The sequence below is a fragment of the Argopecten irradians genome, chromosome 8 (assembly GCF_041381155.1).
Source record: "Argopecten irradians isolate NY chromosome 8, Ai_NY, whole genome shotgun sequence".
NCBI classification, from domain to species: Eukaryota; Metazoa; Mollusca; class Bivalvia; order Pectinida; family Pectinidae; genus Argopecten; species Argopecten irradians.
In genome coordinates, this window is record NC_091141.1 from 1,127,884 (window position 1) to 1,143,775 (window position 15,892).

Sequence of the window (15,892 nt, forward strand, 5' to 3'; positions counted from 1 at the left end):
GTAAATACCCAGTCCGATTAAAATATCCAGTGATAAACGCAAGGGAACTTCCGCGTTTCTTACATTGATTTCTTTTCTATCTATACAACATGTATTATGGGTTGACAGTGTCGCTGTAGATTTGTGTATTATGTGAGGACACCGTTCAGACTAGTGTGTGTTTTAATGTTCCGAGAACATAGTCACTACACACCCCAAGTGGAGATTTCCCTTCTAGTCCGAGTTACATCTCCATAATACATTATAAGTACCATTGGTTATGTATCGGGATATACACACATACGTACTAGAACTAGTGACTGTGTCACAATGAAATTTGTGCACTTTTGTTTTTAAGCGAAGTCTTATCTACAAAACATCATTCTCTGCTTGTTAAGATGTTTAATACAGCGAGGATGCATAATAACACCTACAGTTATTTACATTCTAAACGAAAAAGTAGAAGGTAAGTCGGTTTTACTTTAAGTCTGTTCATCATTATAAAAGATAACAACTAATTTACTGTGAAATGTACACATATTTTTTTCACACCCTGTAATAATTGTATGTGCTCTAACTGCTTCATGAGATAAGGGTTTGTTGAGGACTTCAAAGGGCTTTAACATTGTGTAGCGCGTAGATATGCGTTTTAAGATTGGAGTGAAAGTGGAAATTGAATGACTTGTTTTGACTTTATTCGGTGTTATACATTATTAATGCAAGTGACTTAACTTGGTTTTTAGTTTCGGTTTGTCTTCGTGAAAAATCACATGTAAGTTATGTTCTAGTACGCCTTACTGTGAGATTTTGTATCTCTGTATATATACTACTCATTGTTATGACATGTTGAGATATTGCTACTTTCGTTTTGCCCATACTTTATATTACAGTTCGTTAGTTATCTCCGCGTCCTTTCGTTATCGTTATGGGAGATGCACTGTAATGGTTAAGCTGACCTTTGAATCCCTAGTGTACAAAGCTTGTCATGTAATCAGTAAAAAAGATACCACTTAAGTAAGACAGTTACCTGTTCTGCCCATCGATCCGATGATGATACCTGGAAATACAAACACCTCACTTCACAGACATTGGCACGTAGACGATAGTGTGAGAACGTAAAGATCTAACACAACTACTATTTTTTAAACGGATTTGTTTTTTTCTTGAGTAAAATGATCGACATACTTTTTTGAAGCAAACCCATACGATATCACAATATTAGCTTCTCAAACTAGCCGTATCGGTGAAAGATAACCCATTGACCATTTGTACCGTAATTATTGTTTAATGACTTCCTTATTGTAAATACCGACAGTCGACATCCTGTTACTTGACCCTGAAACATATCCTTATCACCAAAACTTTGCTACAGAAAATATTTCACATACTAAAATAATATTATTAACTTAACCATATTTTTATTTTAAATTATTTTCCCCAAAATACAAAATAATCAATAATGACGATATAATATATATCAGTCCCAAGTGACGACATATTACCTGACACTCCATAGTGACGACATATTACCTGACACTCCATAGTGACGACATATTACCTGACACTCCATAGTGACGACATATTACCTGACACTCCATAGTGACGACATATCACCTGACACTCCAAAGTGACGACATATTACCTGACACTCCATAGTGACGACATATTACCTGACACTCCATAGTGACGACATATCACCTGACACTCCATAGTGACGACATATTACCTGACACTCCAAAGTGACGACATATTACCTGACACTCCATAGTGACGACATATTACCTGACACTCCATTGTGACGACATCTTACCTGACACTCCAAAGTGACGACATATTACCTGACACTCCATAGTGACGACATATTACCTGACACTCCATAGTGACGACATATTACCTGACACTCCATAGTGACGACATCTTACCTGACACTCCAAAGTGACGACATATTACCTGACACTCCATAGTGACGACATATCAGCTGACACTCCATAGTGACGACATATCACCTGACACTCCATAGTGACGACATATTAACTGATACTCCATAGTGACGAAATATTACCTGACACTCCATAGTGACGACATATTACCTGACACTCCATAGTGACGACATATCACCTGACACTCCATAGTGACGACATATTACCTGACACTCCATAGTGACGACATATTACCTGACACTCCATAGTGACGACATATCACCTGACACTCCATAGTGACGACATATTACCTGACACTCCAAAGTGACGACATATTACCTGACACTCCATAGTGACGACATATTACCTGACACTCCATAGTGACGACATATTACCTGACACTCCATAGTGACGACATATCACCTGACACTCCATAGTGACGACATATTACCTGACACTCCATAGTGACGACATATTACCTGACACTCCATAGTGACGACATATTACCTGACACTCCATAGTGACGACATATTACCTGACACTCCATAGTGACGACATATTACCTGACACTCCATAGTGACGACATATTACCTGACACTCCATAGTGACGACATATTACCTGACACTCCATAGTGACGACATATTACCTGACACTCCATAGTGACGACATATTACCTGACACTCCATAGTGACGACATATCACCTGACACTCCATAGTGACGACATATTACCTGACACTCCATAGTGACGACATATTACCTGACACTCCATAGTGACGACATATTACCTGACACTCCATAGTGACGACATCTTACCTGACACTCCATAGTGACGACATATTACCTGACTCTCCATAGTGACGACATATTAACTGACACTCCATAGTGACGACATATTACCTGACACTCCATAGTGACGACATATTACCTGACACTCCATAGTGACGACATATTACCTGACACTCCATAGTGACGACATATTACCTGACACTCCATAGTGACGACATATCAGCTGACACTCCATAGTGACGACATATCACCTGACACTCCATAGTGACGACATATTAACTGATACTCTATAGTGACGAAATATTACCTGACACTCCATAGTGACGACATCTTACCTGACACTCCATAGTGACGACATATTACCTGACACTCCAAAGTGACGACATATTACCTGACACTCCATAGTGACGACATATTACCTGACACTCCATAGTGACGACATATTACCTGACACTCCATAGTGACGACATATTACCTGACACTCCATAGTGACGACATATTACCTGACTCTCCATAGTGACGACATATTACCTGACACTCCATAGTGACGACATATTACCTGACACTCCATAGTGACAACATATTACCTGACACTCCATAGTGACGACATATTACCTGACACTCCATAGTGACGACATATTACTTGACACTCCATTGTGACGACATATTACCTGACACTCCATAGTGACGACTTATTACCTGACACTTCATAGTGACGACATATCACCTGACACTCCATAGTGACGACATATTACCTGACACTCCATAGTGACGACATATTACCTGACACTCCATAGTGACGACTTATTATCTGACACTCCATAGTGACGACATATTATCTGACTCTCCATAGTAACGACATATTACCTGACACTATATAGTGATGACATATTACCTGACACTATATAATGACGACATATTACCTGACACTCCATAGTGACGACATATTACCTGACACTCCATAGTGACGACATATTACCTCACTCACCATAGTGACACTCCAAGGTGACACATATTACATAACTCTCCATAGTGACGACATATCACCTGACACTCCTTAGTGACGACATATTACATAACTCTCCATAGTAACGACATATTACCTTACTCACCATAGTGACACTCCAGGGTGACGACACATATTACATAACTCTCCATAGTAGCGACATATTACCTTACTCACCATAGTGACACTCCAGGGTGACGACACATATTACATAACTCTCCATAGTAACGACATATTACCTTACTCACCATAGTGACACTCCAGGGTGACGACATATTACATAACTCTCCAAAGTAACGACATATTACCTTACTCACCATATTGACACTCCATAGAGACGACATATTACATAACTCTCCATAGTAACGACATATTACCTTACTTACCATAGTGACACTCTAGGGTGACGACATATTACATAACTCTCCATAGTAACGACATATTACCTTACTCACCATAGTTACACTCCAGGGTGACGACACATATTACATAACTCTCCATAGTAACGACATATTACCTTACTCACCATAGTGACACTCCAGGGTGACGACACATATTACATAAGTCTCCATAGTAACGATATATTACCTTACTCACCATAGTGACACTCCAGGGTGTCGACATATTACATAACTCTCCATAGTAACGACATATTACCTTACTCACCATAGTGACACTCCATAGAGACGACATATTACATAACTCTCCATAGTAACGACATATTACCTTACTCACCATAGTGACACTCTAGGGTGACGACATATTACATAACTCTCCATAGTAACGACATATTACCTTACTCACCATAGTAACACTCTAGGGTGACGACATATTACATAAATATCCATAGTAACGACATATTACCTTACTCACCATAGTGACATTCCAGGGTGACGACATATTACATAACATTCCATAGTAACGACATATTACCTTTTTCTCCATAGTGACACTCCATAGTGACGACATATTACCTGACAATCCAGGTTGACGACATATTGCATAACTTTCCATAGTAACGACACATTACCTTTTCACCATACTGACGACATGTAATATGACTTTGCATAGTGACGACATGTAACATGACTCTTCATATTGACGACATATTACCTTTCTCACCGTAGTGACGACATATTATATGACTCCATAGTGACGACATATTACCTGACCCTCCATAGTGACGACATATTACCTGACACTCCATAGTGATGGCATATTACCTGACACTCCATAGTGACGACATATCACCTGACACTCCATAGTGACGACATATCACCTGACACTCCATAGTGACGACATATTAACTGATACTCTATAGTGACGAAATATTACCTGACACTCCATAGTGACGACATCTTACCTGACACTCCATAGTGACGACATATTACCTGACACTCCAAAGTGACGACATATTACCTGACACTCCAAAGTGACGACATATTACCTGACACTCCATAGTGACGACATATTACCTGACACTCCATAGTGACGACATATTACCTGACACTCCATAGTGACGACATATTACCTGACTCTCCATAGTGACGACATATTACCTGACACTCCATAGTGACGACATATTACCTGACACTCCATAGTGACAACATATTACATGACACTCCATAGTGACGACATATTACCTGACACTCCATAGTGACGACATATTACTTGACACTCCATGTGACACATATTGTGACATCGCACTCCATAGTGACGACTTATTACCTGACACTTCATAGTGACGACATATTACCTGACACTCCATAGTGACGACATATTACCTGACACTCCATAGTGACGACTTATTACCTGACACTCCATAGTGACGACATATTACCTGACACTCCATAGTGACGACATATTACCTCACTCACCATAGTGACACTCCAAGGTGACACATATTACATAACTCTCCATAGTGACGACATATCACCTGACACTCCTTAGTGACGACATATTACATAACTCTCCATAGTAACGACATATTACCTTACTCACCATAGTGACACTCCAGGGTGACGACACATATTACATAACTCTCCATAGTAGCGACATATTACCTTACTCACCATAGTGACACTCCAGGGTGACGACACATATTACATAACTCTCCATAGTAACGACATATTACCTTACTCACCATAGTGACACTCCAGGGTGACGACATATTACATAACTCTCCAAAGTAACGACATATTACCTTACTCACCATATTGACACTCCATAGAGACGACATATTACATAACTCTCCATAGTAACGACATATTACCTTACTTACCATAGTGACACTCTAGGGTGACGACATATTACATAACTCTCCATAGTAACGACATATTACCTTACTCACCATAGTTACACTCCAGGGTGACGACACATATTACATAACTCTCCATAGTAACGACATATTACCTTACTCACCATAGTGACACTCCAGGGTGACGACATATTACATAACTCTCCAAAGTAACGACATATTACCTTACTCACCATAGTGACACTCCAGGGTGACGACACATATTACATAAGTCTCCACAGTAACGACATATTACCTTACTCACCATAGTGACACTCCAGGGTGTCGACATATTACATAACTCTCCATAGTAACGACATATTACCTTACTCACCATAGTGACACTCCATAGAGACGACATATTACATAACTCTCCATAGTAACGACATATTACCTTACTCACCATAGTGACACTCTAGGGTGACGACATATTACATAACTCTCCATAGTAACGACATATTACCTTACTCACCATAGTAACACTCTAGGGTGACGACATATTACATAAATCTCCATAGTAACGACATATTACCTTACTCACCATAGTGACATTCCAGGGTGACGACATATTACATAACATTCCATAGTAACGACATATTACCTTTTTCTCCATAGTGACACTCCATAGTGACGACATATTACCTGACAATCCAGGTTGACGACATATTGCATAACTTTCCATAGTAACGACACATTACCTTACTCACCATACTGACGACATGTAATATGACTTTGCATAGTGACGACATGTAACATGACTCTTCATATTGACGACATATTACCTTTCTCACCGTAGTGACGACATATTATATGACTCCATAGTGACGACATATTACCTGACCCTCCATAGTGACGACATATTACCTGACACTCCATAGTGATGGCATATTACCTGACACTCCATAGTGACGACATATTACCTGACACTCCATAGTGACGACATATTACCTGACACTCCATAGTGACGACATATTACCTGACACTCCATAGTGACGACATATTACCTGACACTCCAAAGTGACGACATATTACCTGACACTCCATAGTGACGACATATTACCTGACACTCCATAGTGACGACATCTTACCTGACACTCCAAAGTGACGACATCTTACCTGACACTCCAAAGTGACGACATATTACCTGACACTCCATAGTGACGACATATTACCTGACACTCCATAATGATGGCATATTACCTGACACTCCATAGTGACGACATATTACCTGACACTCCATAGTGACGACATATTACCTGACACTCCATAGTGACGACATATTACCTGACACTCCATAGTGACGACATGTTACCTGATACTCCATAATGACTGCATATTACCTGACATTCCATAGTGATGACATATTACCTGACACTCCATAATGACGACTTATTACCTAACACTCCATAGTGACGACATATTATCTGACGCTCCATAGTGACGACATATTACCTGACACTCCAAATTGACGACATATTACCTGACACTCCAAAGTGACGACATATTACCTGACACTCCATAGTGACGACATATTACCTGACACTCCATAGTGACGAGATATTACCTGACACGTCATAATGACGGCATATTACCTGACACTCCGTAGTGACGAAATATTACCTGACACTCCATAATGACGACATCTTACCTGACACTCCATAGTGACGACATGTTACCTGATACTCCATAATGACTGCATATTACCTGACACTCCATAGTGATGACATATTACCTGACCCTCCATAATGACGACTTATTACCTAACACTCCATAGTGACGACATATTACCTGACACTCCATAGTGACGACATATTACCTGACACTCCATAGTGACGACATATTACCTGACTCTCCATAGTGACGACATATTACCTGACACTCCATAGTGACGACATATTACCTGACACTCCAAAGTGACGACATATTACCTGACACTCCATAGTGACGACATATTACCTGACACTCCATATAGTGACGACATCTTACCTGACACTCCATAGTGACGACATATTACCTGACTCTCCATAGTGACGACATATTAACTGACACTCCATAGTGACGACATATTACCTGACACTCCATAGTGACGACATATTACCTGACACTCCATAGTGACGACATATCACCTGACACTCCATAGTGACGACATATTACCTGACATTCCATAGTGACGACATATTACATGACACTCCATAGTGACGACATATTATCTGACGCTCCATAGTGACGACATATTAACTGACACTCCATAGTGACGACATATTACCTGACTCTCCATAATGACGACATATTACCTGACACTCCATAATGACGACATATTACCTGACACTCCATATTGACGACATATTACCTGACACTCCATAGTGACGACATATCACCTGACACTCCAAAGTGACGACATATTATCTGACACTCCATAGTGACGACATATTATCTGACACTCCATAGTGACGAAATATTACCTGACACTCCATAGTGACGACATATTACCTGACACTCCATAGTGACAACATATTACCTGACACTCCATAGTGACGACATATTACCTGACACTCCCTAGTGACGACATATTACCTGACTCTCCATAATGACGACATATTAACTGACACTCCATAATGACGACATATTACCTGACACTCCATAGTGACGACATATTACCTGACACTCAATAATGACGGCATATTAACTGACACTCCATAATGACGACATATTAACTGACACTCCATAGTGACGACATATTAACTGACACTCCATAATGACGACATATTAACTGATACTCCATAATGACGACATATTACCTGACACTCCATAGTGACGACATATTACCTGATACTCCATAGTGATGACATATTACCTGACACTTTATAGTGACGACATATTACCTGACACTCCATAGTGACGACATATTAACTGATACTCCATAATGACGACATATTACCTGACACTCCATAGTGACGACATATTACCTGACACTCAATAATGACGGCATATTACCTGACACTCCATAGTGACGACATATTACCTGACACTCCATAATGACGACATATTACCTGACACTCCATAGTGACGACATATTACCTGACACTCCATAGTGACGACATATTACCTGACACTCCAAAGTGACGACATATTACCTGACACTCCATAATGACGACATATTACCTGACACTCCAAAGTGACAACATATTACCTGAAAGTAACGATCTGCCATGTTTTGTTAATATATTCCTTTTTCTGCCTATTCTGTCATTGACCTTGTAATATCCTATTGAAACCTTTACCTACTAGCTATAAAATCGAATCTGGAGGTTCAAGTATCAAATGGAGGTCTACTTGATATCATAATATATATTTGCAATATATTTTGCTTCCATAGATCATCAGACGATTTTTAACCTTCTGACCCCACAACTCCTCCCCTTCCACCACTTTATTTATCACTAAAATGTCCTCGGCCCTCCAAGTAGTGTAGCTCCGGTAACAGTTAAGGCCGGTCGTTAAGAGGATGGGTCTGTGTCATTGTCTGTTACGTACTGATTTATACACATATACAACTATATTAAGTAACATTTCCTAGAACGGACACCAGACGCACACGAGGACATTGTGGTGTTGTAAAATTCTTTTATTACACACGGCTAAATATCGAAGTTGTAAATAGATAGTTTACTATTCATAGATAGGAATACTGTGCAGCTATATGTTCTCTGAACTTCGTCATTATTTATTATGTAACCATAGTCATGTAAATCGAAATGACTTTTTCCATGTTAGAAAATTGACATGCAGTAATATCAATTTGAAGCAAAACAGATGACGATGAAACGTTACCCAACGATATTTTTGTGTTCATTGCTTCGAATTCTGCCATGGAGGATGTTAGAATTGAATATGATGCCCCATTGTATAATTGTATAATAAAATAGTATACGGTGTTTTCATGCCTTTTCAGTCATCAGTCAAAACTTAATTCCCGAGGTGTTGGGACCAACCCGATGAACTGTTTCCCGAGGCCGGAGGCCGATGGAAACAGTTGATAGGGTTGGTCCCAACACCGAGCTGTAATGAAACAACTGTTTTGTTACCTGAACCGCAATTTTAAACTCATCACACAGACTGAGTCCGGCGATCCAGTATATATGACGTCAACAATAAAGCGCATGCAAACGTTCCCCGCCGGTCAACGGTCAAACTATTGACCGGGCAATAGTAGGAATAACCGTATTTAAAGGTTCTGTCAGTATGGTCAGAAAATGTGGAAGTGATTTCCCTGCTTACCGCTCAACATAAATGGGCTATCAGTACATTGAGCCACGTAAGAGTGTGTTTAAGTGGAAAACGTCATAAATGAACAAGATGTTTCCACAAAAATTACTACAATCCTCTAAACCGCACCAACAAGCACATCGGCTCAAGGCCTTTTCATTGTAAGAGGATAGAATCATTATGACTGTCATGTCTTTAAATTACACTATCAAGGAAGGTAATGTGGGTAAATTTGTCAGTAGACAATAGTGTAGATCAGAGAATATGGCTGATTTCAGGTTGTTGTTCATTTCTATGAAAATGCATACTAACGGTATTGAAAGAAAAGCAAATAAAAATGAAGTAAGAAACTCGCTAACTTGACGTGAAGTACTAATGATAATAAGTAAGAATATCTTCATTCCTCAGTTAACTCAGAATTAGATATTGTGATAATCTGGTGTTAACAGTGATGCCTAATTTGGACGACTATTGATGTTTTGCTCGCTGTAGTAGTACACGTATGTCTGTTTAACTATTATCATTTTTTTTGAAATAATTTTGTTATTTGAAAGCACACACCTCCATGAGAAAATTAAAATCTCTTTTTTCGCGAAGTGACACACTCAAATTCTAAAGTAACAACTTCACGCAATCCGGCATACATTCCCATGAAAGCTGCCACCACTTAATTTTATGAACTTTTAGAATACATTATTTTACATCTTTGCCACCCTTGTGTCTGCTAAAGATGGGAGATGGTCTATTTGTTTTCAGATTAGGATGTGAAGATTGCAATTGAGAGTCGACAATGATAGGTATATCATCTTTAGAAAAATCAAAGACATTCAAAACCCTTACCCTAAACAAGAAAAACATTAAATATCTCCATAGCATAAAAATGTATTCAAATAAATTGTTCACGTCTTTGTATCCAAATTGGCACCATTGTACGCATATTTTCGTAATAGCATAATTGTTGGCGATTTTCATTTCTAACTGCCGTGTTTTGTTTTTATGTTTTTGTTTGTTTTGTTTAGACAATGCGTATGTTTAATGATATAACGATTGATAACATGTGTTTTAACTTAAAGTTTTATCATATGGCGTGTACCAAAATTGATATCCACCAAGAAAAAATGTAAAAATGTAAGAAAAACAATATATATCACAATTTATACAGTGCGTGTGATTCTATTGTATAAAAAGAATGCAGTTGTGCTTATTATATTAAATTATCCTGACTATATTTATAATATTCTACAGTAAAAATAGTGTTCTCACTACTGTACCTGTGGTACCGTAAGGACGTATGTGGTTTGTCCGTGACATTCCTGGAGTTTATATTGGCTGTAAACATTGTGCCAATATGCTATAATTACATAGGAACAGAACAAAATAGTTTTAAATGATTGTAAAATTTCCAATGGAAAACAAGACTACAAAATCAATTATGGATTACTGATGTAACACGATACTGCAGTTTCTGTAAGAATCAGTACAAGAATAAAAGCGCTAATTATAGAGTGGATTTCTGCACTTTATCAGAGCACAATAGTACGAGGCTTTTATGGTGTCATGAAACAGACACATTTCTAGGAATTCACTTGTTTCAAATTTATCCATTTATGTTATTTTCATAAAAAAACATATTTATCAATAAATAATGCATCATTGGTGTCATCACTGAGAAATGAAGTACACTTTGTTAAAAAAAACAAACCCAAACAACATTTCAGGTGTTTACTCGATTAGGATTTCAATTTGGGCACAATGACGTTATAATTGAATATTTAACCTGTAAGTAAACTGTTATTGACGGACTCTTTTCTCTTAGAAACTAAGATAAAATTATAAGAAATAAAAGGACGTACATTAAACTATAGAAGTATATGATATAATAATTGTCTAGCATAAACTTAAAGATATGAACTCAACGATTCGGATTTCTCTATGTTCATTCAAGGTCTGGAGTGCCGCGTATGCGAATCCTATGATTTTGCGCCATTTGTTGACGTTATGTGACGTCATGATTCCTTGTGCTCATCTTCGCTTGGTGGATATTTTGACTGCATTCATAGCTTTTAATTTTCAAAGTGTTATTATTATTATTTGAAATTGATAAAAAAAGGTTTATTACTCCTGTTCTGCATTTGCATTAGTTAAATATATATTTAGTGGGGAGAGCAGTACTGGAGCAACCGGAACAGGTTAAACCGGAAGTACGAAAAAAAATTAGCCATCAATGCATGCATGTATTTGATCTCAATATGTACTTTTGCTTACATGCATGTAACTGGAACAGAGCTTCGATTTTCGACGCGCTTTTTCGCTCTTATTACACTGTACATGTGGTATCGACGTTATGAGCTGATAACATAATGTTTAGGTCAATGAAAACGTTTGTTACATGCAAGATTACAATATATACTAATATACCAGATCACTATATCAATATTAGTAATGTTGAATAATAAACCATCTCTTTTACAATTTATGTTTAAACTCAAAATTAACAAACGATAAATTTATGGCATGGATATTGATCATAGTTTATTAATGAACACAAATACATTTTGTTATTAATTAATGTTATTAACTTAGTATGGAATTTATAGTGTGTGATGTTTGTTTTAGTCAAGTCACTTTAATGTTAATGATTTAGATGTTATTTATTTACCCATATTACATGTAGATGGTTCTTAGATGTACTTGCATATGGCCAATTTTATATCGTCCCACGCTCATATGACCATGTGACGGTAGGTTTGAAAGAAGGCATGCTAAGATCACATTGCAGCGATAACCTTATTTACCAGTCTCTTAAAGCTTCTTATAGTTAGTTAAGTTACAGGGTAAAATACTACACCGCCACCAACTATTTGTCGTCTTTTCAATCTCTTTTCAATTGAAATTTTTTAAAAAGTTTGTTTTGCAGACAGGTAGAAATTGTGTTTATAGACTTCAATGATGAATTTGTCCTAGCCCAACAAATGTGAATTTCATGATGTCTCACTAAACTTGTTTGACGTTATACAAATTTTATACCGATACAAATGTGATTCTCCATCCTCCAAAAGAGGAGAAATGTGGCAAACAGTATGCAGTAAACTCTACGGGTTTTACCTGTATTACGCCAATTCAGTAGTGACGGTTGCTTAGCTTGACTCAGAGCTTTTTTGTTGTTCTTTGAATATCCTTTGTTTACATGTATACTCATGTATTGGACCAATTTGAAAAGTCAATTGTGTAAGTTATCTGAAGGTTGCTTTACATTTTGTCAAAAAGACTCTTTTAACACAAGTTGGAGAAAGCCTGAATACGGACCCTGAAGGTACAGTTGGACTCTTCTACATCAAGAACTAGGACAGCACATTATGAAAACTCAGGGGTGAATAAGTTAAGAAAGTCGCCGCTAATTCCTCTGTGTTAATTAAATCAGACATCATTTAGAGATATATGTTACACCATGGTACAGTTGTGTTAATTAAATCAGACATCATTTAGAGTTATATGTTACACCATGGTACAGCTGAAATGTCAGGCTGTCTCTCATACCGAGTAGTGGCATCATTTTATATCAAAGAGAAATTTATAGCCATTTAACAGAAGCATACATATTATTGTTACTTCGGATTAATGGTTTCATAAAGTTTTTAAAACTGATCACCAGATTAATATCATAATCGCATTAGAAAAAAATATCTTAAAAGGCAATAGGGCATTACATGTATATACTGATAAATATATGATTTAAATAAACAGAAATATTATACATTCCCTTATCATCTACTTTTATACTTTTCTAATAGTACTATGTTTTATTTCTCAGATCAGATATCTTCAATGGCATCCTGGCTGCACATATATTTCCATCGGTAAGTTGACTGTTTTCATTTTAATAGACATTCCAAGAAAAGTTTCCAACTAACTTCTTGTAGATTGTTATGCGAAAATCTTAGAAAAAAACCCTTTTGCAGACAATCGTATTATAATGCGTTAGCGGGCGCATTATGAAGACTGTCTTCAAGGCTCTGGTATTTATATGGACCATAGATTCCATACGAAATATATATATCTCAGCGTACATCGTAGTTTAACATGATGTCTTTCACACGTACATCTACATCTCACAATGATATGTTCATCACAGTTGAGTTTAAATGGACGCTAGGGCGTGGACAGTGTCAATGAGATATCGCCTAATCCATAAAATATAACATATGATTTTTCAATCTACATTGTGTTTAATTATCTTTATTTTCTGAGAATACATGTAAACTTACGCAAATAATATTATAACCTTGTTTTTGTGTCAAGAGGAACCTTAATACCATTGAAACGACAATTTAAAAAAGATATTGATCACAATTTAGAAAACATAAACCAGAGAGGACTTCTAATAACTTGTTATGCTATTTTAATTTCCTTATGCGATTAATTACAAAACAGTTAGAAAATTGAAAATTCAAATCACGAAGTTATCAGAGGCATCTTTAAATATCTATTTCAATGAAAACTCAGGCCTCAGAATTTTAAGTCCAAAACTGTATGCAGTTTAGGCTTAGCCAATCACTAACAGATAAATCTAAAATTAATTTTAAGATTGTTTCATGATCCTAGGGCAAGAAAAATTGAAACAATTACCATTGATTGAAATATTTAAAGTTTCTTTGAAGCTAAAAAGTATATCGGAATGCAGTCGTACAAATATCATTGACCAGTAATTAAAGCAAATAATCCTATTCAATGATTTCAAATGCATTTCCTAGAAAACACGATGAAATGAATCTGACAACATGGTGTTGTGATTTAACAGGTCGCAACCATATTTTAGTTACGTAATCGATTCGCATTTAAACCAAACCTGTTTTTCTTTTCAATATCTATTCACCATATCATGGTGGGATCCGTTCGGCTATTCTTATTGAGAACATACCGCGTTAGTACTTCGATATCGTATCAAGTTTGTATAAGCCATATCTGTAGTTATGTCTATAACATAGTAGACATTCCTACATCTCTACCCGGTAAAACAAGGGACAAATACGGCAGACGTGACTAGAGTGTTGAGATATCCCTCGTCAGGTGCAATAGACATTTTATCGAATCATTTTATTTGAAGGTTATAAATTTGTTGTTAATATATACAAGTCATGAACTTACAGGGATTGTGATCTCCTGGAGAGGTGATAAAATTTCATACACTTTATTTTTTAACTCGACAGTAAGCTTATCAAACAAGTATGTTTACGTTTTATCTAGTTCACTACTTGGGCTATATTTCAAACACCGATTTTAACACGAAAACACCCGACAAAATATAACGAGGATATTTCCAGAACAGATATATCTGACAGAAGACCCCCCCCCAAAAAAAAAAGAAGATATATCAACACAATCGGTAACAAATCACTAGGTACCTGTTTTGAGATGATACCTTGTTGCAATCGTGTTTTACTTTTTTTCAGGAAAAAATGAATCTGTATGTTGAAATGTAAAGAACATTAAAAATAAATAAGGGTTTTCATTGTTTGATACCTATTGAGATATTGTGATTTATGACTTTGTAGTTGCCTTTGTAATAACATAATGGAGTCATATATTATACTGTTACTGTTGCCAAAATACACTACGTCAGGTAGTTCCCCACCAGGTA

At 37.1% G+C, this 15,892-nt stretch overlaps 1 protein-coding gene across 2 annotated transcripts in view; it reads left to right on the forward strand.

Annotated features, from left to right (window-relative positions):
• Positions 1–15,892, forward strand: part of LOC138329053 (uncharacterized) — a 38,162-nt gene continuing 22,270 nt past the window's right edge. The window contains exons 1-2 of one of the 2 annotated variants that reach the window (XM_069275771.1): positions 1–445; positions 14,066–14,111. In XM_069275771.1, coding sequence (XP_069131872.1) covers positions 378–445; positions 14,066–14,111 — 114 coding nt within the window. In that variant the 5' untranslated portion in view covers positions 1–377. The remainder of the gene's footprint in view (positions 446–14,065; positions 14,112–15,892) is intronic. The other variant, XM_069275772.1, reaches the window with a different exon arrangement.